Source organism: Aulostomus chinensis, chromosome 1, assembly GCF_037954235.1.
Source record: "Aulostomus chinensis isolate RoL2024-O1b breed Wild chromosome 1, RoL_Achi_v1.0, whole genome shotgun sequence".
Taxonomy (NCBI): Eukaryota; Metazoa; Chordata; class Actinopteri; order Syngnathiformes; family Aulostomidae; genus Aulostomus; species Aulostomus chinensis.
In genome coordinates this window covers 62,112,526-62,140,263 of record NC_141320.1, presented here as the reverse complement: position 1 = coordinate 62,140,263, position 27,738 = coordinate 62,112,526, and the positions used below count along the sequence as shown (strand labels likewise).

The window sequence follows — 27,738 nt, the reverse complement described above, 5'->3', positions numbered from 1 at the left end:
CAGCAGCAGAAGAACTACAGGAGAGAAGTCACTCTCATTTAAAGAGACACACACACAGATGCTATGTATGCGTGTGTGTGTGTGTGTGTGTGTGTGTGTGTGTGTGTGTCTGAACCCACACTTTCTTCAATGACTTAAATGTCCCAGATCTGTCTTGGACTCGGTGTCATCTCTGACTCTGTGTGTGTGTGTGTGTGTGTGTGTGTGTGTGTGTGTGTGTGTGTGTGTGTGTGTGTGTGTGTGTGTGTGTGTGTGTGTCTACGCATGTGCACGTGTGTCCCAGGCTGCTTCACATCATCTCGTGAATGCATTAACATTTCATGGATGACGCCGAGGTTTGTCAACTGCATCCCATCAAAATTTCATCCTTAATTACCAAGGCAGAGCTGGAGGGAGATTCCCTCGTTGGTGAGGTGAACCGGCCGACTGAGCTGCTGCTGAGGGAGGAATCATCGCCCGGCGGGATATCGCCGGGGGAAAACTGGGTGCTTGGTCATTTTAAACAACCCGAGAATACAAACAAACACTCAATGATGTGGGCAGAAGTGCTCCCACCAGGGTGTTTCAATCCTCATCTGTGGCGTCACACGACCAAACTCCCCAAACCAAATACAACAGAGTCCTTCGGTGCTGGTGGTGTCAACTTCATGAGCTCACCAAACAGCTTATGAATAACACTGAACAAGTCGTTTCACCTGTTTTCACCACTCAGTATTGGCTTTTCACGTATCATTACACAAGAAAACTCATTAAGAAATGTTGTTCTCTTGCAAATTGCACAGAGGCGTCGCAGCGCTCTTCGTCCCTGATGTTTCACTCTGCTATCATCAGCGTGCAACGGTCACATCCTCCAGGAATACTGGTGTGGTCGCTATCCAAATGTGAGCAACGACATCCATGTCAGTCATCATTCCTGCACGTGCGGTAACAGAGAGCCCGAGTTCATCCTTCGGCCCCGCAGGACAAGCGTGCCAAATTTGGAGAAACTCCCTCAACGTGTTCCTGAGCTCTCGCGAGAATGGGACAGATACTGCCGACGTGTGAGCTGACAGTTGCCTTGACCTTTGACCTCTGTCCCCCAAAAACTTTCCTGTTCGTCCTTCAGCCCAGAGTGGACATTTGTGCCAAATCTTAAGTCATTCCCTCACAGGGTTCCTGAGATATCAGTGGATTCTGAATGAACATCATCCATCATTAAATAATTCTTGACCTTAAACCGCCGCGTTGAGCATCAAGAGTCCTCACTCGTCTGGAATACATGAGGACGACGCCGGCGAGGAGTGATGGACGTGTGTCAGGATTCAGGTAAAAGGAGGGAATCAGGTGTCACTCTGAGCTGCAGTGAGCAACATAAGGCCTCCATAACTGTGTTTACAGCAAGACTGAGACAAGAGTCACCCCCCCCCCTTCCTGATTCAACCGCTCCTCATACGGGTTTCTTGGGACTAAATGACTCGAACGCGGCGCCACATTTGTCTCGTCTTTGGGGGACAAATTAATTTTCAACCTTAGCCATGACAACTGTTTTCTCATTTTGCTCTTTGAGAAGGATTTGTTAACATGTTGGTTCCAGAGGAGAGGTGCTCCATGAATCACACCGCGACGAGCAATTCGATAGCGGCAAATAAATTAAACTGAGGTTACTGTGCGATCGCTGTTACAATTTTCAAAAAATAGGGTTTTAGTAAAACAGTCCTGCTGAGGTATTTCTTTTTGTACTGTTCACGTTTTTTTCTCAAGTTCATGAAATAGTCACTAAAATATTCATGATTCTATATATTATTTTCAAATTTTATTTCATCCTGTCGTACCTCTTCCTCTGGAGTTGTGGTTTTAGGTTTGTTATCCAAGTTGAGACATTTCTAAATCATTGTTCCTGATCAGCTGACTTGTAAAATTACGGCACCAAACTGTGCACTCACTCGGGGGTGCAGCACTGCTGGTTGGCTTTAACGCTATCATCGCCGCTTGGTGCAGGGTTCCTCTCCCTTAACCAACTCAAAGGGGAGCCACGTTTGTTGACAGTCGAAATCTGACTTGATTCCAAAAACACAAACATTGTTCCATCTTGGCAGAAATTTCAAATCCCTCTCCGTTAAATCACGCTGTTATTTTGGCTTACAATATTCAACTGTGTGTACACCCCCCCCCCCCCCCCAAGAAATATTCTTTCAAAAGGCCAATGAAGTAACAGTAGCAGCATGATTTTTTTGCAGGAAACTTGAATAGAATCCTTAAAAATAACAGCTCTGGAACATACACTCATGAAGAGCAGCACACACTCCTGCCTGCCAAATCAAGACTACGGTTCTAACACACACTGGCACAACGAAACGAGAAAACACAGCCTCGTGTACGAAACAGGGAGCAGCACACGTGTGATCTGAAGCATCCGTGTGGTTTGGCCTGCTCGTGATTTGCATAATCTGAACACAAAACTGTTCTCCAGACTGGAAATATGGAACAAGCTATAGCAGGGCATTATGCACGAGCTCTGCAGCCTCATTAAAGTTCCAATGAATAGAAATAAATGACACACTCTGCTGGAGTCTACTGCTAACAGTTGAGCTGGAAGATATACCAGGGTGCGCATATACGGAGCCCACTTACAGGAAATCACACTAGCACTGTGGATTTTTTTTCTTTTTGGGGGGGGGGGGGGGGTTTGGAACAGGTTCAAATCCCTGCGACTGCACACCTGACGGACGCGGAGCTGCTGTGTGTGTATCCACCAGGCTGATAACTCCAGGTCCGCTCGAGAGAGACGGCGAGAGGAGCTGAAGGAGGAGACTTCTGATTATCAGACTCCTGACAGGTAGATGCCATCCCGAAAGATCTCAGAATAGATTTATGGAACTGTGAGAGGTATTTCAGAGACACGGCTTCACCATCACCTCCCCCCATCAAAATCTAGAACTCTACTTTTATCTGGAGCACTGTAAAAACGTCCCAAATAATATTTCTTGACAAAAATGTATTCGAGGGTATTGAGGGAGCCCATACCTGCGCTGAGGTGACACTTCACCCAGGTGCAGCCAGACCTCAAGCAGAAAAATGACTCTTTTTATTTTTCCCCAAACAAAGCCTCCTCGGTGGAAGTTGATATTTCTCCCACTGAATTTGGATCCATCTCAGCGTTTAATGGGTTAACTTGAGCTCCACCCCATCGCCAAAGAGGAGAGTGGCTGCCTCCATCATCATCATCATTTGCCTCAGCCAAACTCAATGGAAGACGAAAAAAGAAAGAGAGAAGACGTTTTTCGCTCTGTTAAACAGATCTGCCCAGAAATTGAGTGGATTCCTTTATCCATGCGCCACGCTACACCCCTCCAGCTACAGCACAAACATCATGTCCTTAGCAGAGGTAAAAAGTCCTGGTTCCTCCAACACCAAGCTTTATGAACATCAAGCAGTTCCAATATGAAAAAACAAACAAACAGAAAACACCAGTTCTCTACCTTAAACACACACACTCCTGCACCAAGTTTCAGCTGCATAGTTTTAGTAGAACCTTGCAGCCAGACGGGGAAAAAAAATCAGTGGAGGTAAATGTGCCTCTCAGCAGCCTCCACAGCTGCACAGCGCACACAGAGATCTACCTCACACCTCCCAAAAGCTGGATTCCTCTTGCAGTAAAACCCTGACTCTGGTGACCCCGGAGAGGAATACCCCCCCCCCCCACACACACACACACACCCCTCCCTCCCTAGCACCATGACACAACTAATATGGGTGCAATCAGACAACCGGATCAGCCTCTCACCTCCGATGTCTGGCCGCAGCGTCTTGTCGTATTCCTTCAGGAGGTTGTTGAGGATCAGCGTGGCGTCCTCCTGGTGAGACCTGGGCACCAGCATTTGATTGACAGTGGTGTCATGGTGATCCTCATCGTCGCCGTATTCCAGTTGATCAGGACTTGACGGGGGCGGAGGGAGGGAGAGAGGGAGGGTGGGTGGTGGTGGTGGTGGGGGGAGATGTCATTAATCATTCCAGCCGAAAACTTTGGCGCAGCGTCAAATCATGTGTGTGTACGGGGATGAACGGCTGCTGTCATTAACGTGCGGGGAAACCCCCCGGAGGAAAAGACAGCATGATAATCACAATAATAATACAAAATAACTTTTAGTGAATAAGACTCACCGAGCACCTTGAGCCAGCAGAAGTAACAAGAGGATGAACTTGATGGTCATTTTCCCGTTCACACAGAGAGGTGGATGGAGATCCCGGCTCCTGCTGCTCCTGCTGCTGCCGCCGCCGCCGCCGCTGCTCACACAAAGTGCCTGTACAGTAGGTGTGCGACCATCAATCCGCGCTCTCAACTTCCTCATCCGCCCACGCACTTTCTTTTGCGTGGCATCGAGCTCAGTCGCTCCCGCCTGCCTGCCTTCCTGTGCGGGTTCCTGCGATCAATCAGAGTGATCAGGCAGCGGAGGGACTGGATCCAGCAGCAGCGCCCGCCTCCCTCTTACGCCTGTGTGGGCAGGTTGGGTGATGATGTCTGCTGCTGCGGGTGATGGTGCGGGTGAACCTTGAGGAGATCTTGCGTGACTCATCCCCCTCCCCGTGCACAGGCTTCATTCACTATCTGAATTACATCATGGGGGAAAAGATGGAGTTTTTTTTAATTATTTTTTAAAAAATAATTTATTCCTGTAGTAATGTATTAAGCTTGCGTGTTTTTATTTACTTCAGTGACCCCTGCAGGTCAAATGCAGGCTTTTCTTTTACTCCCCCCCCCCCAAAAAACAACAAAACACTCACTCAAAAATAAGTCATTTCCGAAAAGGCGGACAACCAGCCTGCAAACCTGCAAGCGCCTCTCCTCACCTGCAACAAGAGGCTTCACTGCCCCCTGGAGGACGTAAGAGGCGTAGCACCATGGGACTGGAACTGGTGCTTTCAACTAAAACATTGAAAATTCACGGTTTTTTTGTGTTGTTTTTTTTTTTTATCTTCTAACCTAATTTCGTGAACTCCACATTTTATTTTATCTGTAAATGTTGGCGGCAGGAACCGCAAACACACTGTTCAAGTTTGAAACATTTATAAACAAAAACAAACAAGTTACTCACGTCAAACGACAGGACGAGCGGCGGACACAACTAATCAGGCAGCAAGAAACAGGTGCGAGGGCGCGCGCGGGCAGGGAGGGAGATGATTGGACGACAGGGGCCTGATTGGACACAAGTGAGCGCGTACCCGACAGAAGGGGAACAGACCGGAAGTGTACAGCGAAATACGGGGAGGAGGAGAAATGATTTCACCATAAAACAGGAAACACAAAAAAAAAAAGAGGCTCCAATCACAAGCTAACGTAAGAGTGAGACTGTGACAATAAGTCATCTTATTTTCATATTCCACAATGAAACATGTACAAAAGTAGTTTTGTTTGTTTACAATTGTTTAAAATAATATACATGATTTACTCTCCAAGTTACATCTTTTTAAATCGTTTTTATTGGATTTTTTTAAATGCAGTACATAAAACAAAGAATGACTAACACAGTTTAGCCCAGCAGCTACAATGGTTTGCAAAATTGAAGCATGTCATGTTTTGTTAGGTTTTTTTTAAATCAACTCATATCGATGGTTAAAAGAAAGCAAGTTTGTTCACATGCACGTGGAGAGGTTCCTATCGTAGCCTCGCATCGCTGTCCTCAGGCCGGCTGCTGGGTTCGAACTCGCGTCTGCTTCACCGCTCTTGAGCTAGCTCTGGATAAAGAACATATAATCAATCCTAAACTTGTCCCCTGACACGCGGCAGACACAGCTGTCCAGACAGTACATAGGGAAAAGAAAAAAAAAAAACAGAAAAAAAAACAAACAAACAAGCATTTGTCATCCGCCAGCCAGTCGGGACTTAAATTGGAGAGAAGCGGTTTACTGAAGGGGGGCCACCCCTGAATAGAGGAGAGGAACTTAAGCGGAACTAAATCCCTTTTCTAACAGATGTATGGCAGATGAGTCTGACACAGGAGGGGTGGTCACTCGTTTCTTGGCCGGCATGAGCAGAGAGAGGGATGGTTCATAGAGAGATGGATGGATGAGGGCGGTCGTCAGCCAGATATACAGTAAACCCTCCGACCTGCAGTCAGTGACGGCTGCAGTAAATTGACTGAATTTGCTTTTCCAGTCATATGAACGTCCTCAGCTCGAGAAGTGTTTTATCTTCTCGGGTGAAAGTGAAACCTCGCTGCTCTTTCTTTCTAATCTAATTTGGGAGCTTTTTTGGTCTTTGTCTAATTAAATTTTCGCAGTATTTAATTTATATTAGTATTAATTGATTTATACTTTTTCTTCAGGTCCACGCTCAGGATACAGAGAGGTGGAGAGCGCAGGCTAACCAGATTATGAGCACTTACGCCTGTGTAATGGAGTGGATGTGTCGGTCTGAAACAACGGTGCTGGAACACCAGTTTTTTGGCTTCTCTGCCACCGTTCCCTCCACTACTTCCAACGATGGTGACTGGTATGAAGTGGATTGTTTTGGCATGGAAATACAATGCTACAACACGGAGACAGCATCGGATCAAGGCCCAAGTGTAAAGGGTCCAGGGCCCGAGCAACACCGGGTCTGGGAGGTCTTGGTCTAGCCCCGTCACGGGTTAATAAATCAGCCACGTACCCAAACAAGTCCCTGGCTGACATGTCTGGTGCGTGCAGCATGCTAGGCTACGCCGTGAGAGATCAAGAAGAAAATGAAAACCTGTTTCTGAGGGGACCAAAATGAAGAAAAGGATGAGTCAGAGTCAAAACTAGTGAGCCAGCGAGGCTGACTTTGTGTCTGACGTGTTTTCAGACAGAACAAACGAATGATTCAACTTTGTCTCGCGTGTCACTTATTGACATGCAGCAGCACAGTCAGAAACAAACAGGTTCAGGGGTGGGGGGTGGGGGGGTGGATGCTTCATCTGTTGCCACGGCGACCTTAAAAGGACACATACAGATCACCTTTCAACGGTATTTCTTTGGATGTCCTTTATTTACCGCTGCTGCTGATTGACACCCACGGAGCTTTTAAGCAGGTAGCAACATCAACCCAAATCCAGCACAGACACTGTAAGAATATTATGGCACATAAATCATATTAAAAAGCTTTGGAAATAAACTGATATCTCAAAGATATTCACAGCAGGTCCCAATTTCACAAAGCAAAGCAGTAGCAGCTAATCTTTATTTACATGGAGGGTGTAAGCCACCAACATCTATTCAGCTCCGGGGAAAAAAAAAAAGAAAGAAAAAAAAAAAGAAAGTTATCTGGGACGATGCTCCCGGCAGCAGGTGACAGTGAACGCCGCTGTTTCAATCCATCAGATTAAAGCAGCGACTCGGAGGCGACTCTTCTGCCGGGAGCACAGTTTGGTTCCTGAGTGTGTCTCACCACCGCGTGCCGCGCTATGGTGGGTTCTCGCCATGTGCTCATTGCTTCCAGTCCGTGTAGAAATACAGAAATAAATGAGAAAAGCTCCTATAAGCAACAAAGAATCTTCTACATATACACAGAAACATTAATAGAAAGAGATAAAAAGATGCGCTGAACAAAGCCAACATCAGACTTTGGCTTTTTTTTGCTTTTTTTTTTTTCTTCTTCTAAAGGCTGAAAACATTTTTTTTTTTTTTTTTGCGACAAAGCAAAGAGTTGTCAAACTGACAATGAGGAGTTTATTTACATGGTTCTCTTGAGACTCGGCCTAATTTCCCAAAATCTTTACAGCTTTTAATGCCTGGCCACACATTTACAGACAGAATCGGGCTTCTTTTTAATATTTCTCTATTCAATTCTTTTGGATTAAACGATGTTAAACCCTAAAAAGCAAAATATGAGTGGGCAGTGGATGCCTCAGCTTGAGAGAGGGACAGTAGCTTTTTAAAAATAAAATACAAATGTAAAAAAAATTTATATATATATATATATATATATATATATATATATATATATATATATATATATACTGAACTCCTTTAACGTTCCAGCTATTAACATTAATTTGTTTGATCATCATGATGCTATTTAATGTTCTCTAATTTCAGGGTTCACATGTGTTTGTGGAGATGAATCACCAGATTATGTTAAGATGAAGCATCTTGGAGGAGGAAATATTCCCTCACATGGAATTCAAGCATATCGTTAACGTTGAAAACACAGACCTTAACACTCTCCCAGCATGTGCCAGCTGGTAAACCGTTGGCTAGCTAGCTCACAGACTAGCTCCTCCAAAATAACCTGCGCTGCCAAGATTCTATACCCACAGATTCAGAAACACCCTTGCTGACATGAAAAGAAGCATTTTTCCTCCAAATTTTGTGGATTTATCAAGTTCAATTCAAATCAATTTTATTTATTACACACAAATTCGTAGCAGCAATAGCATCCCTCAGGGTGGGCAGATGGATGCCGCCTGCTACCCTAACCTGGTCGCAGCGCCTTCCTGATTTGAACCCGTTCAACTGTGAATGTCTGTTTCCTACTTGAGTGATCCAGGCTCAACATTCATTCAAAACTCACCCTAAATCTGTCCACAACACACCATCCACAACTCTAAGTAGGCCCAGGACATTTCATTTTTCTACAATACGTGTTAGCCTGCTGCCTGAAAGTGAAGCCTTTTTTAATTGTTCATGAATGAGTCTCTTCATTCCCCGCTTGTATGTTCAATGTTTTCTTTCCAGCATTTAGAAATTTGGGAAACCAGGCCTGCAGCAGGTGTCTTCAATAAAGACACCTGCTGCAAAAGCAGAAGAAATGATTTAAAAAGAGACATAAAATTGAATTATTAATGCACTTGCAGGGTTAACCTCAAGAGATGTTTCTTCCACACGGTGAAATTAGGTACATTTTTTAATTCCTTTTGCAAGTTATACTCTACTGTATATTGCAGTTGTTGTTTTTTTTCCTCAGTAGCTAAAGCTCAGTGCATTTCAGGCCTTTATCCCCATGAAAAGCAAAATTTAAAAATCTCTGTCAAGTCATAGCAATGCAGTGTGCTCCCGTAGCCTACTGTAAGCAGTGATTGACATGTACACCGTCGGTATTCAAGACAAAAGAGTTTCTCCCTTTTGAGGAGAGCGTCATGCAGGCTGCAGCAGGATAGATGAAGAAGCAAAGCTCTCTCGTCAAAAAAGTTTCTTCGGGGTCAAACAGCTTTATAGGCCGTTAAAAAGACAGGAAAGGGACTCTGTTGCAGCCTTGCATCCATTCAAAAGTGCTTGACTAAAATAGTTATTTGTTCTTCAAGCGCAGATTTTTATTTATTTTTTTTTTTTTCCCAAAGGCAGAGACCTTACAACAACCCCTCTAGTCCGCACATTTATCCTCCAAAATAAAACTGTCTCAGAAGGTGGGAAAAAAAAGACCAAAAAAAAAAAAAAAAAAGGCAAAAAGATTACGTAGAGGTGACGACTCCTTTAATCACCGGTTCTCTGTTAAGGTACGTGGCCCAGTAGACGAGGTTGAAGGTTCCAAAGAGGACAGGAAACACTATCCGGGACATCTTATCGATCTTACTGACGCTGTTGTAGGTCTTCTTTGGGTCCACCATCTTGGTTTCAGAAGCTCGCAGCTGCACGGATGTGGTGTTGGAGATGGTGGAAATGGAGACGTCCTTAGTAAGGTTGGGGGTGTAGTTAACGCCCGCTGAGCAAACGTTGTTGGGTTTTTTCGACAGCACCGTGGGGTCTCGTTTCTACAGCGGGACAGATTACAGTCAACCAGCTATTAGCATGTTTGAAACACTGATTCTCTCAAGCCTCATTCTGCCTGGACTGATTAGTGAACTGACAGCTACGAGATTTCAAACAGACGAACATGGATTTCGCTCAGATAGCAGAATGTTCGCCACTTTAGTGGTTTATTAGTAGCACGACCGCAGCATTCGCTGTCGCTGCTGACAGATACAAAACTCCAGACTAATTCCTGGTTCTACTGAAGTACATCGAAGCCGTGACGCCACATTCAATATCTTTCTAAATCACTGAAAGTTTTTCTTCTCAGGACTGTCATCGACATTTCTACATGAATACAAGAGCAGCTCCTAGAACACACACTTCAACAGCAGCTGGAGCTAGAGACTGCTTAGCATAGCTTCGCATAAAGGAAGGCAGGACATTTTCAGAATGGTTAGTGACATTTGTTATTTTTAAATACCACATTGCTGTGCAGAAGAAAAGAAACACTTTGACAGCTACTGCAGCTAGAAGACTTTTAGCATAAAGACTGGAGGCAGGGCTCAGATTGCCTGACTCGCCAGAGGTGACAGGAAAAATAGTCAAAGATGTGAAATGAACACAGAAATGACCACATGTAGCGGTGGTGTGAGAAAATGACAGTCCATCGTAGAAACACTGCCACCAGAAAGTCAATTAGCATTCTCTTTAGAGGCAGACACTCAAAACCCCTGCTTAAGGAACGGAGGACTGTGGGAGGCAGCTCACGTTGTTGGAGTTGCAGTTTAGAATGCTTCATTTTATCGTTATTCACTGACAACAGTTTCCTCAAGTGGTGCTCACTGGCGAGAATTTTCTGCTGTGCGTAAGTTGAAGCAGCAAACACACTCAGGAAAACACCATCGGCTCGGTAAAGGTTGGGAAACAGCTGCACTCCTGTCTGCCAAGTCTGGTGGTCCAAGCAACCACTGATGCGGACTTTGTGGTCCGGGAATTCATTGCAGCGACAAAACACCCAGTCCTATTTGCAATATCATTGTTAGAATGATGCCTCTGTTGCTTTCCACTTCAAGGGTTCATTAACTTCCACTGCAGCAGGAAAGAAATTTGTTTCTGCTCCCTGAGGAAGATCTGACATGTTTGTCATTCTTCTGGATTTTTTAAAAACTCTACATTTAAGGTTTTTAACTGGATTCAAACAGCTTAAATGTTACAGTGAAAACTGTAAACCAGTGAACATGCTGACTGATGGAATGGATGAACTTTTACAATTAAATTTAAATGTGTTGTAAGATGGTGGTCTGATACTTCGGAAAATGGCAATGTCATATTTATTTGATGGGTGTAATGATGAAGTAGCACCAAAGTGTGTCACCGAAACCACCAAGATCATACTGCAGGTGCTTGATGCCAATCAAACGTGTAGCTAAGCTGTTACCTTAGGGTGCTGTGCTTCCAGGGCTTTCTTCCCATCCCACGCCCAGCTCCTCTTGGTGAAGTAGTTCACCGTGGCGAACTCGATAAGGGCTGAGAAGACGAAAGCGTAGCAGACGGCAATGAACCAGTCCATGGCTGTAGCGTAGGCCACTTTAGGGAGAGAGTTCCTGGCGCTGATGCTGAGGGTCGTCATGGTCAGAACGGTGGTCACCCCTGGGCGCAAGCAGAGGTTCAGACAAGTCGAAATTGAGTTTTTACAAGCTGGTGGGAAACAGTCGCTCAACAAAGGTGGGCGCTTTAATAAGACTTAAATGCCAGCTGGTGTGGCGCTGCTGCTATAACTCTCCCTGGTGTGCATGCCAGTAGTATTACACAGATAAATAAAAAGTCAAATGAATAAATAAGTGGCATCACTCACCAAAAACTGTCCTTGCAGGAACAGATTCTCTGTTTAGCCAAAATGACACTTGGGACAGGATTACAGTCATGAAACAGGGCATATACGTCTGGATGACAAAATATCCAATCTTCCTCTTCAGGTAGAAGTGGGCCATCATCACCGTATACTGTCCTGAGGGGAAACAAGCAAATAAGAGGTTATAAAGTTAGGATAGGGACAGTGGACAGGACACATACTGGTTGCAGGGATTGCCAATGAGTTCTTTACAAGTTCTAAATGGGAATCAGATGGTGCTCAATAGACACTCTCCTCCCCCAGCTGATCTATCTCCCCTCCTTCCTGCTGATTCACTAATGAAATAATCAGAGGTGTTGGAGCTACAAAATGGAAGGCGGCAGAGTTGATCATGAGGCTATCATAAAGAGAGGATTCCATATTCTGTTGAACGTAAAACAGCATTATTAGACTGACGAATGAGAACAAGTGGCGTTAATTATTGGGAGGACAATGGATTATTGTGTCGTGAATGTCTGGTATTTGACTATATGCGATAAGGGTTCGAGGTAAATCCAGTCCAGAAACACATAGAGTGGGGGGGGGGGGGGGGGGCAGAGAGAGAGACAGACAGAGAGAGAGAGAGAGAGAGAGAGAGAGGGAGAGAGAGAGAGACACACACAATATTCAGTTAAACAACTGAAGATTGCATTTGAGGCTTTAAAAAATCCTCTTGCCAGCAGCAGTTAGTGACCGCAGGCGCTGGTAAACTATGAAAAATCCAATGACTATATTCCACACACTAAGGCACATGTACACAAGCAGCCATCTCTCTCTCTCTCGCACGCACGCACGCACAAAACTCACACACACACAAACACACACACACAGACAGTAATGCGCAAGGCTTTCTCCGGGCAAAATCGGATTTTTGAACCTCCCTAATCCCTGGTTACAATCTGCATCCTGCCATCAGTGAGAGGAAGAGCAGGAGTGAAGGGGGGGGGGGGGGGGGGGGCTTCCTGTCCTGGGATCCTCACAGAGCTCTAAGCCCCGCCCACTCTGCCCTGCCAATCCAGGCGTTGACACGCACACATGCACCCACTGAAACACACATGAAGCGTAATTTCTGACTGCTGACAGCTACACACTCACACAACCACACACCCGCATACACACCCACTCACCCACACACACACCCACACACACACACACACTAGCTGCAGCAGCGAGTGTCCCTCTCTCTGGCTTAATCACTGGTGGGATGGAGGGGGGCTAACCGTGTGGACATTGTCTTCACTTTTCTTTTTCTGCTGTTTTTGTTCTGGTCAGGTTTGTGGAATAATGACTCTTGATGGGACCGGCTGGCTCGCAGAGGAAAGAAGAAATTGAGCATCTCAGCTTCAACTGGCACTGAGGTACATTTGTCCATCTTGCGTCTTCATCAGCCCCACCACCACCCACCACCCCCGCCGCCATGCCTCCGTCAGGAGTTCCCCATTAGTTCTGACATCGACCCCCGTCCCCTGGGCCCTCTGACGCCCTCATGACTCCAGGCCGCCTAGCTCACAGCTACCCCGTCAACTTCTGCTGTGGGACACATCCAGACACCCGCCGACCTGGGAGCCCCCGGGACCACCTTTGCCCTTGATGCATGGATCCTGACAGGACTGGGGGCAGAGGAATGAGGAGGAACATGTTCCTCCGGTGGATCTTACTGCTGTTCTCCCAAGGATTTGTACTCCACAATGTCCAAGGGGAACTTCCTTTTATGTCAGAGAACAATGCTGCCATGCTGGTCAACTGGTGAGTACAGGAGCAGTTTTGCTCTGTAATCCCTACAATCTATAGATAGAACTGTTACTCCTACCTCTTTGCACTTTTAGGCACAAGCAGTTATTTTGGGCAACGTCTGAGACTCGTGTCCTTAAAGAAGTAAGATCTCTTAAGAAAGTTGTGAACTAATCTCCCCCCTCGTGTGCTCCAACGGAACTGTAGTTCAACATTCTAAAAGCTTTAGTTATGTAGCCCCACGCATGTGGTTTCAACACCTAGCTCCCAGCTAACATGCTCCTCCTGCATGTCTGTTTTTTAAAACCTTAAAACAGCTAAGAGGCTCCAGCCCCCCCAGCTACCCTTAACGCATAAGCAGTATAGAAAATAGATGGATGGAAAACAGCTAGGATCAGGTGCATCACACCAAGTCTTCCTGCAAGAACCTGTGGAAAATTTTGAGCATCCATGGAAAGAGTCAAGAGTTGATTTCCCTGCTGTTGCTTAGCTCCAGGGGACAGCTTCCCTCTCCCTACTTTATTCAAGCAAACACGCCTATTTTACAGGCCTTAATACAGAGTTTTGAACCTGTTTGATTCTACGCTGCAGTGCTGGGCTGAACTCACAAAGTTGCCTTATGGGGTAACGCTTGTTACATTCAGCCAATTGGTAAATACTGCAAAACCGTGCACGAGACAGGAAGGACATCCTCAAGAAACTAGTGGTCTTTTTGCTCAAGTTTGACCCCCAAAAAATTAAAAAATGGGAGACTGGATTAAGTGAAAGAATGGATTGTGTCGTTTTCATACATGTTGAAGGTGCAACAACATCAGCAGATTAATTGGAAAACAGTTCCTGAAAGACGTTTTAATATATTTTGGGAACTAAAAACCTATCAATGCAAAACTTTGCAAATCAAAAAATGCTTGAGGCCACCAAGGGGCTTTTAGTTTTTAACCCTTTGACACTTGATTTTACAATAAAGACACATAAATAACTCTGCATTCACACATGGGCTTGCCAACAGTTCACACATATTTTGCGGCGCTCGTGCCTCTGATCCGCTGCTGTTTAGTGCTGAAAACATTTGATGAGTACAAACCCAGAACTGAAACGGTGGCAGGTGAACTGCATGAATGACAGAACTCTCAACAGGCTCTTGATTTAATGTTTCCGTCCTCAGATATCAAAGATGTCCACATTGCAGGAGCATGTACTACAAAGACTTGTCAGATGCTGCTGCTAAACCAGCAAAAAAAAAGAAAAAGAAAGAAAACCTGCTTCAAGCCAAGATCAAAATGCACATCAGTATTCTGGCTCATCTTAAAATGTCACATTTGGGCTGTGAAGTCTGGTAGCAAGAGAGTCAAACCCAGACAGCCCGTCAATTAACCTAGTGGACTGAATGTCACCCCTCCTGGCCTCACACTCATCAGCAGTCTCCATCACTGATTTGGACAGTTTCCATACTGAAGCTTTGAGCTGCATGAATGATAATTTACTGCCTGTAGTCCTTCGGCTAAATGGAATTCACAGATATTGCTCAGCGTTTTATTGTGACAAAGAACACCAGATGGTGGTTTGATGGTTTAGAGCAAACAAGGCTCATTAGAATGAGCTTGGAATTGTATTCAAAACTAATCACAGTGAAGGAAATGATTCTTGTTGCAGGTTAAACTCGTGTTTATGTCTGCTCTTCGCTTGGAATGACAAGATCTATTTACTGTTTGATAATGAAAGCTGTTGTGTGTGTTTGTCACCAGCATTTGAGGGGGTGTTCCGCCTTGTTATCTACACCTTTAGAGAGAACCGGCGCCAAGCTAAGCTAATGGGCCACTAGCTACATGTACAGCTTCATAGTTATTGAGTTATTTTTGTGTCTTCAATGTGAGATCAAACAGACACGGTTTGGAATGAAAAATTATCAACACAAATCATCCAAAAGATGTTCTATTGCAAGTCAAAAGCAATAAAAACATAAAATAATGCAGACCTAAATATATGCGAGTCCATAAGTTTTGTTTATTTTTGGTGATTGTGACTTGAAACTGACCAACAGCAACATTTTGAGACATCTTTCACTGTAAGTCCCGCCCACAAGACTCAAAAGGAAACTCCATCTTTTTTTTTTTTTAATCAAAATGATTTTTTTTGGTCAACCCCCCCCCCCCCCAATCCAAAGGTTTTGTTTTGCTTGTATCGTTCAGAGTGAAAGCTGAGTCTGAGACGGACCAATAGGGAGCCCATAAAAATTGACAGCAAAAATCATTTTTGGATTCACATGAAAGGTTCAGGATTTACAGCTTTTTTTTTCTTTCTTTTTTTTTTTTTAAATCAGAAAATTAATTTACCTGCTTGAAAACAATCTTTATGTCAATGTCATGAGTTTTGCTCTCAAATCAAGTCTTTGATTTGTTTGACAGCTCAATGAAATAGTAACTCCATACATATTTAACACAAACATATTGGTTTCAATCTTTTTACAATTCAGATCGTCTAGACAAATTTCCTACAAACTGTCAGGATAAAACAAGTGTTCTAGTGTTCTCCAGGGAACTGCAGTGAGTATTAGACAGTTCAAATATGATCCGGTGTGTTAACGTAGGAGAGGGCATTCGGCTGACAGCCTTCAGCCTATGTTTTTGTCAACGAATGTCCAAACTGCTCAACAATCCAGCCAACCAGTGAACCAGCAAATCATCCGTCTCCAGGTAGCCATGCAATCCCTCGACCAACGAACCGTTTAACCTCCCCGCTTAAAGCACTGAGTCAGCCAGCCAAATTGGAATAAATAATAAATAAAAAACAGGGGAAATCCACACTTTTAATAATGATTCTACGAGAAACTGGGGGGAAGTGTATTACAGTTCCATTTTACATAAGAGTATTAAGCAGATGCCTTTCAACGCCCCCCTCCTCCAACCCCCCCCCCCACGTGTCACAGCTGGACTGTCCAATCCCAACATACAAACAGACTCGTACTCCTTCTCTGTCTTTGTGAGGACTTGGCTTTTAAATTTTGTGAGGACTTGGCTTTTAAATTAAACTATTGGCAGAATCAGAAGTAAATCTCCTCGCTTGTCTCGTTGCATTATAAAATGACCCCTAAACTAGAAATAAACCGGGTCTAATAAGGTCAACGTGTGGACCACCAAGCCGTCCTCACTTTACAGCTCTTTTTCACCACCATTGTGAGGACATTTGTAACTCATTAAGATAAATCTACAGAGCGCCCAACCACAAACACACTGAGGCACAGCCGACCAACCCAATCCCTCCCTGATCTGTGATGTCATCTTCTTATGCAAAAGCTGATGGGTTGGTTGGATGTGGTGGTGGTGGGGGTGGGGTGGGATTAACCCGAGGTCTCAGGTCTCTCTCTCTCCAGCTCTATATGGCTGTGTGCACGCGCTGGGGCTCATGCAGGGATAAGTGTTGTTTTACAGGGCTTGTCCAGGCCTGTAGACAGCTGGTTGTGTGAGGGATAGGCTACTCTCCTCAGCTAGCCTCCGCTCATTGACGCTGATCTCCAGATAATGTTTGCCACATTTACTCTTGCCATCGCACGACCATCTCTCCTCACTGCATTTATCTTTTTCTAATCTAGAATTAGTTACATCACATTATTTGAGATTACCTGCGATGCTAGATACTGCTCAAAGATATGCGATTTAGAGTAAAGTTGCACTGCTGAGGTGGTAGAGGATCTTTCTGCTTGAAAAATGGTCGGTTGTAAAATGTTTTTTAACTCAAACGGAGTGCGGAAGCTGAGTCAGTCTCTTTTTAAATTAAAAGGAACGTGTTGAGGATCCATGCTCGCCTTGTAAAACCATTACTTGCCGTGAAGAAACTGTAGTTGGGGAGATGAGCAGCGGTGATGGTGGCAGAGGAGGAGGAGATGTACTGAAAGATACACTAATAATAATCGGATGAAAGCAGTGATGCAAACACTCTGAAATAATTGAAGTGTGTAAAATGTGTTGAAATACGTGATCCTTGCCCTTTAGGATGATTTTTTCATCTATAATATAACTCCATCCAATCCAAAAAAACAGAACCTAAGAAAGCTATCTTGTTTATGGCCCCCCCACCCCCACCCCACCCTCCAAGTCAGACTCATTTCCCTGAGTTATGTTCCTGAGTTAAAGCACTGAATCATGGCCAGATGTGTATCTGCACACCAGTTAAACTGACCTTTGACCGAGAGCATAAAATATATCAGTAAACATTACATTCTAATTTGAATTTCTCAGCATCAATGTGTCTTAAACACAGCGGTTGCTATCGAGAGACGAAGCAAGTTTGTTTATCGTCTAACATTAGCATTGACTCCCTGACGGAACTCACGGCGGTGCTAACTTCCGGTTAGCCGACAACCATATGTCCCCTGAGCTCTTAAATATTGATCTTTTCTGTTGCATTAATGACTGCTAGCTACAGTAGCGCCCACCAAAAAGCTCGACTTCACCTGTTACAATTCATATCACATTGCGACTGTGATTCAAACAGCGTTTCGCCCGTACCTCGGCTCGTGTGTATGTCCTCTGTACCAGCGGTTTGCCCGATAAGAAGGTACTGGTTGAGTCTGGACCCGTCCTCTGCAACCACCACAGACTTAGCCGCTCCCTGAGTCCACGTGTAGACCACCTCGGAGACCGGATAGGCATCTGAGGAACAAGACGAGAAAGATATTTAATAAACACACATCCGAAATACAAGTTAAAAGCCTCTCAGGCAGTAATTAGTCAACCAGACAGACAATCCACTGCCATCTCTGGGGTCATCCATGAACCTGTGTGTATCTGGGCGAGTGCTGATGTCTTTCTAGCACCTTTTGATGAGACCACAGGCTGCATGAGTGTGTGTGGATGGACATCCGAGTGTATTTTTGCTTAAACCACACTTCTGGGTCAGAGGTGAGAGTGTGTCAGCAGGAGCCAGACTGAGTCAGATTACCCATCATGTATTGCATCACACTTGTGATGAAAGCCTGCTCTGCTATAGCACGTATTCCTGTTGAATCCTCATCTATCGTTCGCGCCCTTGTCAGGGCAGAAATATGGACACTCTGGATTTGAGCCCACAAAAACTGCATTAAAACTATTTTAAATATTAAAATGTTTACAAATTGTTTTGCTGTTTGTTCTAACACTTGCGAAAAAAAGAAGTCCTGACTTGGCAACATCTCAACTTGAGTATCTCCATCCTGGGTGCTCACTTGGCGGCTGATGTAAAATATGTTGTGTTTGAATCGGGGCACTGTCAGGACAAAGGCCAGGACCTTAATTGGAGGGTAGTTAGATTGGAATGAGGGATTATTGGTGAATTTCATTATGCAGAAGCCGAGCTAAAGACTTTGGCAGGCGAGGTGCTGCACCTGTGCCAACTTTTCGACTGTTCACGCTTAATGCTTTGCTGCTCTCCGCCTTATGTGTGAGGCAAAGGGAGCCAAAACACAGCCAAATTCATCACTTACTATAGCTCCGCCACTCTGAGGGAGGCTGAGCAAAACATTAATGGAAATAAATGCAGACAAGCCAGAAATATAGTTTTGGATACAAATGTCAGCTCAGTTTTACCACAAGCTGGAGCATCTAAAGTGGTTTTATCAGCTACGATCGATGAGTAAAAATTGATTGTGCTGCTCTCTATAACATTCCAATAAAACTATTAAAATGAAACTACTACAATATGTCAGGTGTTTGTGAAGTCTTCAGGACATTCTTGTATAAAAGATCTGCTTGTTACATCTAGAAAAAGTGAAAATGAATATGAGACTGAAAAACCAAAAACTTGAGGGTTTGGCACAGCTGCGCAAAGGCAACCTAATCCAAACCCAATATGAAAAACATGCCAATACTCGCTACATTCAACAGATCCCTCCCCAAATTTAACAGCTTCAACCTTCAACCCACCACCAAATTTGGTGAAATTCAGCCAAAACACCGCAGACACCGAGAGATACAGACAAACAAATACCACAGAAAACCCCTCTGGCTTAGGAAACAATGAACTGAAAGCTGAGGAGAGTCACAACAACAAGCGACCTCTGGGATTGTTGACTTCTGCTGTTCATTCATCTTCTATAGAAAGACTCGGAGAAGGAGACGGTCATAAACAAATGATTCACTTTCACGTCCACCAGAAGACTGTGGGCTGAAAGTTGACTCACCGGACCATATTTAATTGTTTTCCCGCTGCTCAGTAGGCCACATTTGTACCTTATACCACCATCTGCATCTTTACGTGTCGATTTGGGGGAACAAACACACTCGAAACACCCACCTTGACATAAACAACAGCTTTGCTAAGTTTCAAGTAGTTAATATGTTTTAGGTTACAGCCAGAGATGATGGTAATCATCCCCCTGACAGACGTCCACTTTGGGGACTGCTCGTCCGTGTTTATGAGTGGGCATCAATTGATGTTGATGCAGATTTTATGATTGCTGTATATTTATCATGGTGTTTCAGAAAGGTCCTCACTTAGTTTCTCACAAGAAGCCACCATGTTGTACACTGAACAAACCTTTTTTGTATATATTCTTTGATATTTTGAGAAATATGTGTTGGGACAAACAAGACCAAACTGATGGTTTGTAAACTGGTTGAGCAAAAATGTTCCACATTGCTCAAATAAGGAAGTGCAGTCATTCCTGCTGCCATTTTTGTGTGTTGGGAGAAGAGCAGTTAGCATGCTAATGACATGCCTGATATTGCTGAGCTCACCGTCACCTGATTAGATCAGAAAAAGCATTACTGTAACTCCTTGGCGTATATTTGAGAACTGTATGACCATGTGCTAGCGGCTAAATTGGGCTACAGGTACAATGCCAGAATAGCGGATTAGATGGCATTTAGCTTTACTAATTTAAGAGTGTGCCTCGTGCTTCAATTGGACAATATACTTCACTACTTTTATTAAGTGGATAAAAAATTGGGACATTTTGGCAAACTGGTCTGTCTAATAAAGCTAAAACAAACAGTAAGATGCAGCTTCCACTTGAATGTCAAGCTTGCATCTGTTTTAAATTTAATTTCTGATTGTAAAACATCTTCAAGTGCTTCCAGAAGGAGCAAAAACAATCTGATACTTGAATTAGACGCTTACAAGGCCAATATATCCATGTCCAGACAAAAAAACTATATCAGTTTCTCAGACACATTCAGCATGACTATGGGAGGCAGTTAGCCAACACAAATCTCCTGTTAAAGCTAATTAGCTTAGCAGAGTTGCAGTATCAGCATTCAGAATTCCTGCAACGGTTGAGCTACATCTGAATTATACTGTAATGTACAATATGGATTTTAATGAAGACAATAAATGGCCAGATGGCAGGACAGCGATTGCTATGATTGATTTCTATGATCACAAAAAAATTCTATGACCTCTCGAAATCGGTAGCCAATAATTTCCCCTCCCATTCCTTTTAGCTTATCTCGGACGATTACCTGCATTTCCAGGTACTTATACCTGAATAGCATCCCTTATGTGCCCATAAATCAGGTGGAAAATGACATGAGAACACCTCTTATCTGGTTCAGTCTGCCAACTCAGCTTGGAAACCTCAAACTTCCCCACTGGCGTAGATTGCCGACTCAGTACGGCCGGACTGAATTATCAAACGGCACCGTTTGGAAGACTGCATGGAGAGATTTAGTGGAGATGAATTTCAACCATTTTTCATCACACCAGATAGTGTCTCCTTTCCTCTCCTCTCACAACAGTAAACAGTAGGTACAGTCACACCACTGCATCGTGCTTGTGACAGTTACTCCGGCCATTTTACCTTCAAGATAAGAGATTGTACTTTTCTTTTAAGATGTCAGGCACATTTGCTGCAGTCTTATATTTCTGCGAAAAAGGGTGACGGCAGGTCAGACAGAGAGTCTTAGACACAACAAAATAAAGGTGACAGGAAATATTTCCTACACCTTGTAAAAATATCGCACAGTGTTGCAACCAGCACATTACTCCTATTATACACTTACTCTTCTCACCTGTAGGGCATTGCACTGAGGCGATTAGGTTAGAGTTTGCCATGGGTAGGCCCAGCAGCTCCTTACACTGTAATTGGATTGCACTCAAATGTGCTTCACATCCATAGTAACTGTAGGGTGGACAGCATGGCACAGAAATCTGCAGATAAGAGCCCTCATCCTTTTAGCCCCAGAGGCTCCCGAGGTGTAGCATTTGGCCAGATCAGTCTTTAAATACCCCCCTGGGTCACTCAAGTTTCTATACACGTCCCAGCTGGTAGGACAAACAGACAAGCCGTTCTGCTAAGACGACGTAGGGGAAAACCCTTTTAATGAGAGGCCTAATGAAGTGTTGGAAAATGTGTCATAATCATCATCGCGTGCGTGTTTTCTGGAATAAGCTTCAAGGGAAGCCCATACATATTTATAAAGAAAGGTGCTCAAATAAGCAGGTTTAATGCTCTAGTAGGCAAAGTGTCTCATGATGTACAGTTGAGCACTTAAAATAAGCTGCAACTGATAGTGTAAAACACCACAGACAGTCAGGACATTATCCTTTCCACGACGCCCCCTGAGGAAAATCCTCTGACTATCTCATCCGTCTCACTGCTTCTTCAGCACGAATGTATAGCATTCATGAACTCTGTCTTACTTTCATTTATCAATATATAGGACAAGTTACACTTGCAATTGCCCCTGCAGTATGTTGCTTCTGTAAATAGTCAGGGGACTCAACAATACAACAAACGATGTAACAGAGGAGGAGACACAATACATTCTCACTCTTACAAATGAAAAGCTGCTATGTGACCTGATGGGACTACTGGCCTATAATGGCTTTAAATATATTAAAATGTACCCCAAAAAGTGCATTGCATGCAGCGGTGGTGCCACAAAAGTTGGCTGCAACAAATCACTTAACGTCCTTTTCACTTGAAGCCGGATTCTCTGGTTCAACCTCACACAACTGCTAATTATTTCCTGTTAATAGAAGACAAGAGAGTCTGCATCAGTGGGCAGGGCAGTGGTCAAGTCTCCCGTAGGAGTGCTGCGATTGAATTTTTACCTCAAGCACGATTTTGGCCTTGACCGTGATGTTGAAAAAAACTGTTCTCCAGCCAACAAATCAAATCAAGTGCTCCCTCAACCACTGCCAGTCAATAACTTCAATTACACTGCTGAAACACTAGATGGCAGTGATGCTTCCATAGCGCTATTTTCAGTTCCTCGGTGTGTTCACTGAAAGCTGAACCAGAGCAAATAAATATTGGAAAACATTTGCATTTGCAGAAATAAATATAGATTAGGGGGAGGAGGAGGAGGAGATGGTATTGAAATGTTGATGATGGTGCTACACAGCATGACTGGTTCAACACATAGATAGCATCGCCGGGGATGAGTATAAATACTCCTGTGCTGGCTAAGGAGAGCGGCTGGGATGCACTGCGTCCCCAAAGGTAATGTACTATCTTTTAGGGGTTGGTCAACACAGGCCCCCCGGCTGCAAGGTTTGAGGATTTTCCGGGGAATTGCATACCAACAAACAGTTGTCAGTCATGACAAAATAAAAGTCTAAAAACTACAAAATAAGACACAAAACAACTCCATCCATATCTGATGGAGCTGGCTTGATAATAGGAACTGGCACATCAGCTTAGCATTTAGCTAAAGGCTTACTGTGGCCCCTTTTCGTAAACATTGCTGTAGGATACACTTTAGTGCGTCATTTCATTGTTATAATAGCTTAACATTTAGCAAAATCCTGAGCAATGTGATTGTCACCTACAGCTGTTCAGAGATAGTCACATGGTCTCTTTTTTAAAGTGACAAATGAAGGAAAGCAAACGCAGCAATCCAGACAATAACTTCTCAGTTTGCCATCTGTCAGAAGATGCAATGCATTAATTACCCAATGTTGCTCAAAATTCTGTCTCATTGTTCTCTGGATTTAGATGAATCTTTTTTCTAGAAGTGATGGAGTGAATGTCACTGATGGAAAGATGGATATTTGACTCACAGCTGCCAAACTTGAGAGGGCAGGCGTGCGCGTCCATGGGGAAGTCCTCCAGCTGCATGGGGCATTCTGCTGATATGGTCAGTCTGTAGCAGGACAAAACATGCGTTAGCCATCCTGGATCGTCATTTAATCATTAGCACAGTGGAGGAAATAAGTATCCTGGAAGTATGTTTAGTTGCTATGTTTACTCTCTGACATACCTTTAAACACCCCTGCTAATTGAGATCTTTTGCAGTGTGCAATTACAGGAACAGCTACAATTACAGGCCTCCAAAAGCTACAAGGGAAGAAGCTTGTGGCTTTAGGGTACTGACTAAAATAAGAGACAAGTGGAAGATAACTTTTAAAATATTATTATTAAATATGTGTACCATGACACAGAAGGAGTTATTGTTTTTCTCTTGTATTATGTCAGTACAGTTCCATGCATGACACTGCAGCATTTCCCTTGCTGCAATCTGGCTTTGGCAGAGGCAACACTGCCACCTGGTGGTCACACGGTCTCTGAGGTATTTGGCTTGAAAACCTACATTGCTGTGCATCTCAGCCTCCAAAAGTAGAGTTTTTCTTCCCTGCTGCTTAATATAGATCTAATCCATAATTTATATTCTTTACATGTAGAACGAGAGCAGTTTAAGACATTTTAGCAGCCATGGTTACGATGCTCTGGTGGTACCGCTCAGTCTCTCAAAAGATAGGGGGGGAAAAAAAATCAAGCATGCAAATCAAGCATACACACATTATAATTATCATTTTTATCAGCTGAAGATTGAATTTCTGGGCATTCTTGCATATTAAAAGTTAATAAATGCAGTAATATGAGAATGTTGGCTCACTGAACCTAATGAAGAAGATTAAGTGTTGCAGAAATTCACAAAGACATATATTTACCGAATTAAAAGTTTATCTAATATAAGCTCCATTCTTTCTCTGAGCTACATTATGTGTGTCGCCAAGATGTGGTGAAATCCTCTTGGGTCGTACGCTCCACATCCTCCTGCTCGTATCAACCGCAGGAGGTTTCCCAATGCTGCGATGAGAGTGAACGAAGCGTGACAAAGTAGGATAAGAGGCCACCTCCGGTCCCTACAGAGACCACTGTTTTGGGGCCTCAGTTTGCTTTCCACATCGCTGCAGGATTAACCAATTGCATTATTGTGTCTAAAACAGCTGAAGGATTTTTATACGGACGACAAAGAGTGTCTTTGAGATGAAGAAATAAGAACATGGCTACTGGCGACTACACCAGGACTTATTCAGGCGGCTGCGCTCTATTCGCGGCGATGACTTTGGAGAGAGTTTTTGAGTCGGGGTGTTTTCTTATTTATTTTTGGCTGAACAAATTCCTTTCCGTCAGAATCATTGAACTCCATTTATTTCTCCCCATCATTCAGTTCGCTTGTAGCCCATTTGGAACGCTTGTGTCTGGCAAATGACAATAGAGTTTATTTATCAGGGCTTTTTGTGGTATTCACAACAACACAATTTAGGAAAACAAATATAAAAGTACCAAGAAATACATGATTGGGTATAAAAAGTACTTAATGACTAACAGTACATCAGCTAGGGGAAGTAAAATAGAAATAAAAAGCATAACTGGTGTAGAATAATACTCGCAGCCACTTAAAGTTAATATGTGTGTGTGTGTGTGTGGGGGGGCTGGGGCCTATCCCAGCTGACACTGAGCGAGAGGCAGGGTTCACCCTGGACAGGTTGCCAGTCCGTTGCAGGGCGCAGATTTAACGATAAATCAATAAAAATGTATAAACGTGTGCGGACATCAGTGCAAACTGGTGAATGACAGGCGGAAAGAACAGCAGAGTGAACTCAACCAAACAAACAAGACAGCAATGTCTAGAACACAAAAACTTATTTGAACTCCAGGGGTGATGCGAGGGCAGGGAAGGATCTGATTGGATAAGAGACACTGGGATCAAGGCTGTGGGTGTGAACAGACAAGACACAGGTGATTCCTTTCAAAATGCAGGAAAAAAATACAGTGACAGGAAAAACACCAAGAGGGAAGGGATTTCAAAATAAAACAGGAAGTGACTGGAAATGATGATAAATAGAAGCAACATGAAGCAACAGTCCATCTAAAAAGGGTGTGATGCTAATGCCATTGCATTCATCTGCCATCACTGCCTATCTTTTTGGCTAAAGTTAGCATTTGAATTTGCATGCTAAGCTAATAATAATTTCAGCTTGTTATGCTGTAAATAATCAATGTAATCAAGAGAAGGACTTGACTGCAGACAAGATGGTGGGGGTCATGTGACCTCTGCAGCGAAAGTTTGTCTTCTTGAATGCATTTTGCTCTTGACTGGCGATAAAATAAGGTGATAGTGTGCGACTCCACACCTTCTTCTTCCATCAAGGGTGCAACTCTTACAATCTAGAAGTACATGAATGAGACCAGCCACTCAACTGTACCTAATGATAATAGCTTCTAACGTAGTCGCTCCTTGGTAATATAGCGGTGAGTTCAAGCAGCCGATAAAGCTGTGTATGTTCTGGTTCCCTGCTATAATGGGCCGCCATCAAGCCCAGATGTATTAAGCTTGCAGAGTGAGTAGGGTGTTTTATGAATTACCCACAGAGACCAAAGTATGGAAATTTGCTCTATAAAACAAACCACTTCTCAGCGTAATGGCTTTCAAATGAGGCAGCGGCGCAATCTCATTCCGATAAGAAGGAGAGGAGAGACACTGACACCCATGCATGATGAATGTGTGCGTGTGTGTGTAATTTGCGATGTGAACTGAGGTAGATGTGCATGTGCTGAATCGGCGTGCATGTTTCACCCTTTCAGAGTGCCAGCGGGAATGTAAGCACACGTGCATCCTCACCATCTTGAGTTATCCGTGGAATACAGCTGATCACCACTGAAGGTTCAAATAATTGTTCTTTATCGACTGATTAAACGACATGCAGCAGTTTAACCCAGCTGTTTATGTTCTGACCCCTTCTGAAAGCGTTACTTCTTTCTAATCTGACCCTCCAAAATGGTCACACTTTGTTGTTGTTGTGTCCTTGCAGCAGTTGACGTTTGCTAGTTATTAGTTCGTCACATTTTTCACGGCAAAGTCGTGAAACACAGGAAAATGCGACGTGACATATAGCAAGACATTCCCCGAAAATGAACAAGAAAACAGTAACATGAGGAAACTTGCAAAGATTCATATCAAAAAAATTTCGTAGAGAATATATTTTTCATGACAAATAAGTTATATCTCTAATTATTAAAATAATGTATTTAAACGTCAGATTTTTTTGTGTCTAGATAAAAGTGAAAGTAGGGCCATTTTGGACCCCCGCTTTGGGTCTTGAGACCCCTTCTCTTGTTGAAGAAGCTAAAAACAACCTGTTTGATCCTCCTGAAACTCTCTCATCTTTCTTGTAGAGTACCTTGTAGAGTTTGAAGACAAGAGTCGATGAAAAGAAATCACGTCCGTTTGGGTCTCGGATGGGAAACCCGACTGACATGGATTTTGTACACAGTTTTGTTATTTTTATTCTCTGTGTTTTTTCAGAAAAAAACAAGAATTTCAGTATTGATGATCACTAGAAGGGACATACATCTATGGGACATACTGTATTCTGGCTGCATTAGCATTTTTTTTCTCTTCCTCAAACGTGTATCCACAGTTGCCTCATTTGGGCTTTGATATGGAAAAATTCTTAATGGAAAAACAAATATTCATGGAATAATTTGCTATAAATAAACACAAGGGTGAATTTAAATCACTTCTTGTGACCACTGCTGGTTTAACAACTTAATGACAAGAACAGCCTGTGTGTGTTTATCAGGAAATCCAACCAGCGCTGCCTGCTTGCTAGTAATACTCTGACAATCAAACGATTACACGCAAACTACTACGACTGCTTAGTTTACCGTGGCACATATTCTCATGTTATTTTTAGCTCTCTCTCTGTCTCACACACACATGCACATTTATGCATATACATATGCATAAATCTCCATCTAATTGCACATGGAAATGGGCATGCGTACACTCACACATGCAATCTACTTGTCAAGTTTAAAGGTCAAAGCTCAGTGTCACTAACTGATTAGAGCAGAAAATGTGCCTGAGATGAGGGTGTGTCTATTTCTGGGACAAGGGGGGGCTTCGGGACTGGTTACATGCCAGGATGGACACATATGGATCATCTGTCTAGCATCTCGCATTCCCCCCCGGTACAGTATCAGATCAGAGTGCTCTCATCCGTAATACAGTCACACTAAGCCCCCCAGCTGCAGTCACTCCTGAGGATAAATACTAAGTCAAGAATTATTCTAATTCTCCGCTCCAAAGGTCAGAGTGCACTGGTGTTTCACTGAACAAAAACTCCTGTTTGTGTCAGAGTATAACTTCAGGAAGTCTGTCTGTGTAGGTTCTCATTCATCCAGGTCATCGTAGATCGAAGCGAAGTAAAATCTGGTCAACTGGACGTAAGTTTATCTTGAAGAC

At 43.6% G+C, this 27,738-nt stretch overlaps 3 protein-coding genes across 8 annotated transcripts in view; 1 reads left to right on the top strand and 2 right to left on the bottom strand.

Moving 5' to 3' along the window:
• LOC147272633 (gamma-aminobutyric acid receptor subunit gamma-3-like) overlaps window positions 1-5,164 on the bottom strand; it is a 74,979-nt gene extending 69,815 nt beyond the window's left edge. Inside the window, exons 1-3 of the mRNA XM_086198650.1 lie at window positions 5,073-5,164; window positions 4,141-4,585; window positions 3,764-3,915 (exon numbers count right to left, since the gene is read on the bottom strand). Of these exons, the coding sequence (XP_086054776.1) occupies window positions 3,764-3,915; window positions 4,141-4,328 (340 nt within the window). The 5' untranslated portion in view covers window positions 4,329-4,585; window positions 5,073-5,164. The remainder of the gene's footprint in view (window positions 1-3,763; window positions 3,916-4,140; window positions 4,586-5,072) is intronic.
• Window positions 5,165-5,454: 290 nt separating this feature from the next.
• Window positions 5,455-27,738, bottom strand: part of LOC147272631 (gamma-aminobutyric acid receptor subunit alpha-5-like) — an 81,093-nt gene continuing 58,809 nt past the window's right edge. For all 5 annotated transcript variants that reach the window (XM_086198568.1, XM_086198587.1, XM_086198606.1 and 2 more), the window contains 5 exons: window positions 23,264-23,346; window positions 17,791-17,934; window positions 11,519-11,671; window positions 11,102-11,313; window positions 5,455-9,683 (listed from right to left, as the gene is read on the bottom strand). In XM_086198568.1, coding sequence (XP_086054694.1) covers window positions 9,384-9,683; window positions 11,102-11,313; window positions 11,519-11,671; window positions 17,791-17,934; window positions 23,264-23,346 — 892 coding nt within the window. In that variant the 3' untranslated portion in view covers window positions 5,455-9,383. The remainder of the gene's footprint in view (window positions 9,684-11,101; window positions 11,314-11,518; window positions 11,672-17,790; window positions 17,935-23,263; window positions 23,347-27,738) is intronic.
• The window catches only part of LOC147272632 (gamma-aminobutyric acid receptor subunit beta-3-like), a 61,620-nt gene continuing 46,504 nt past the window's right edge, over window positions 12,623-27,738 (top strand). For both annotated transcript variants that reach the window (XM_086198628.1, XM_086198619.1), the window contains exon 1: window positions 12,623-13,300. In XM_086198628.1, the coding sequence (XP_086054754.1) occupies window positions 13,149-13,300 (152 nt within the window). In that variant the 5' untranslated portion in view covers window positions 12,623-13,148. The remainder of the gene's footprint in view (window positions 13,301-27,738) is intronic.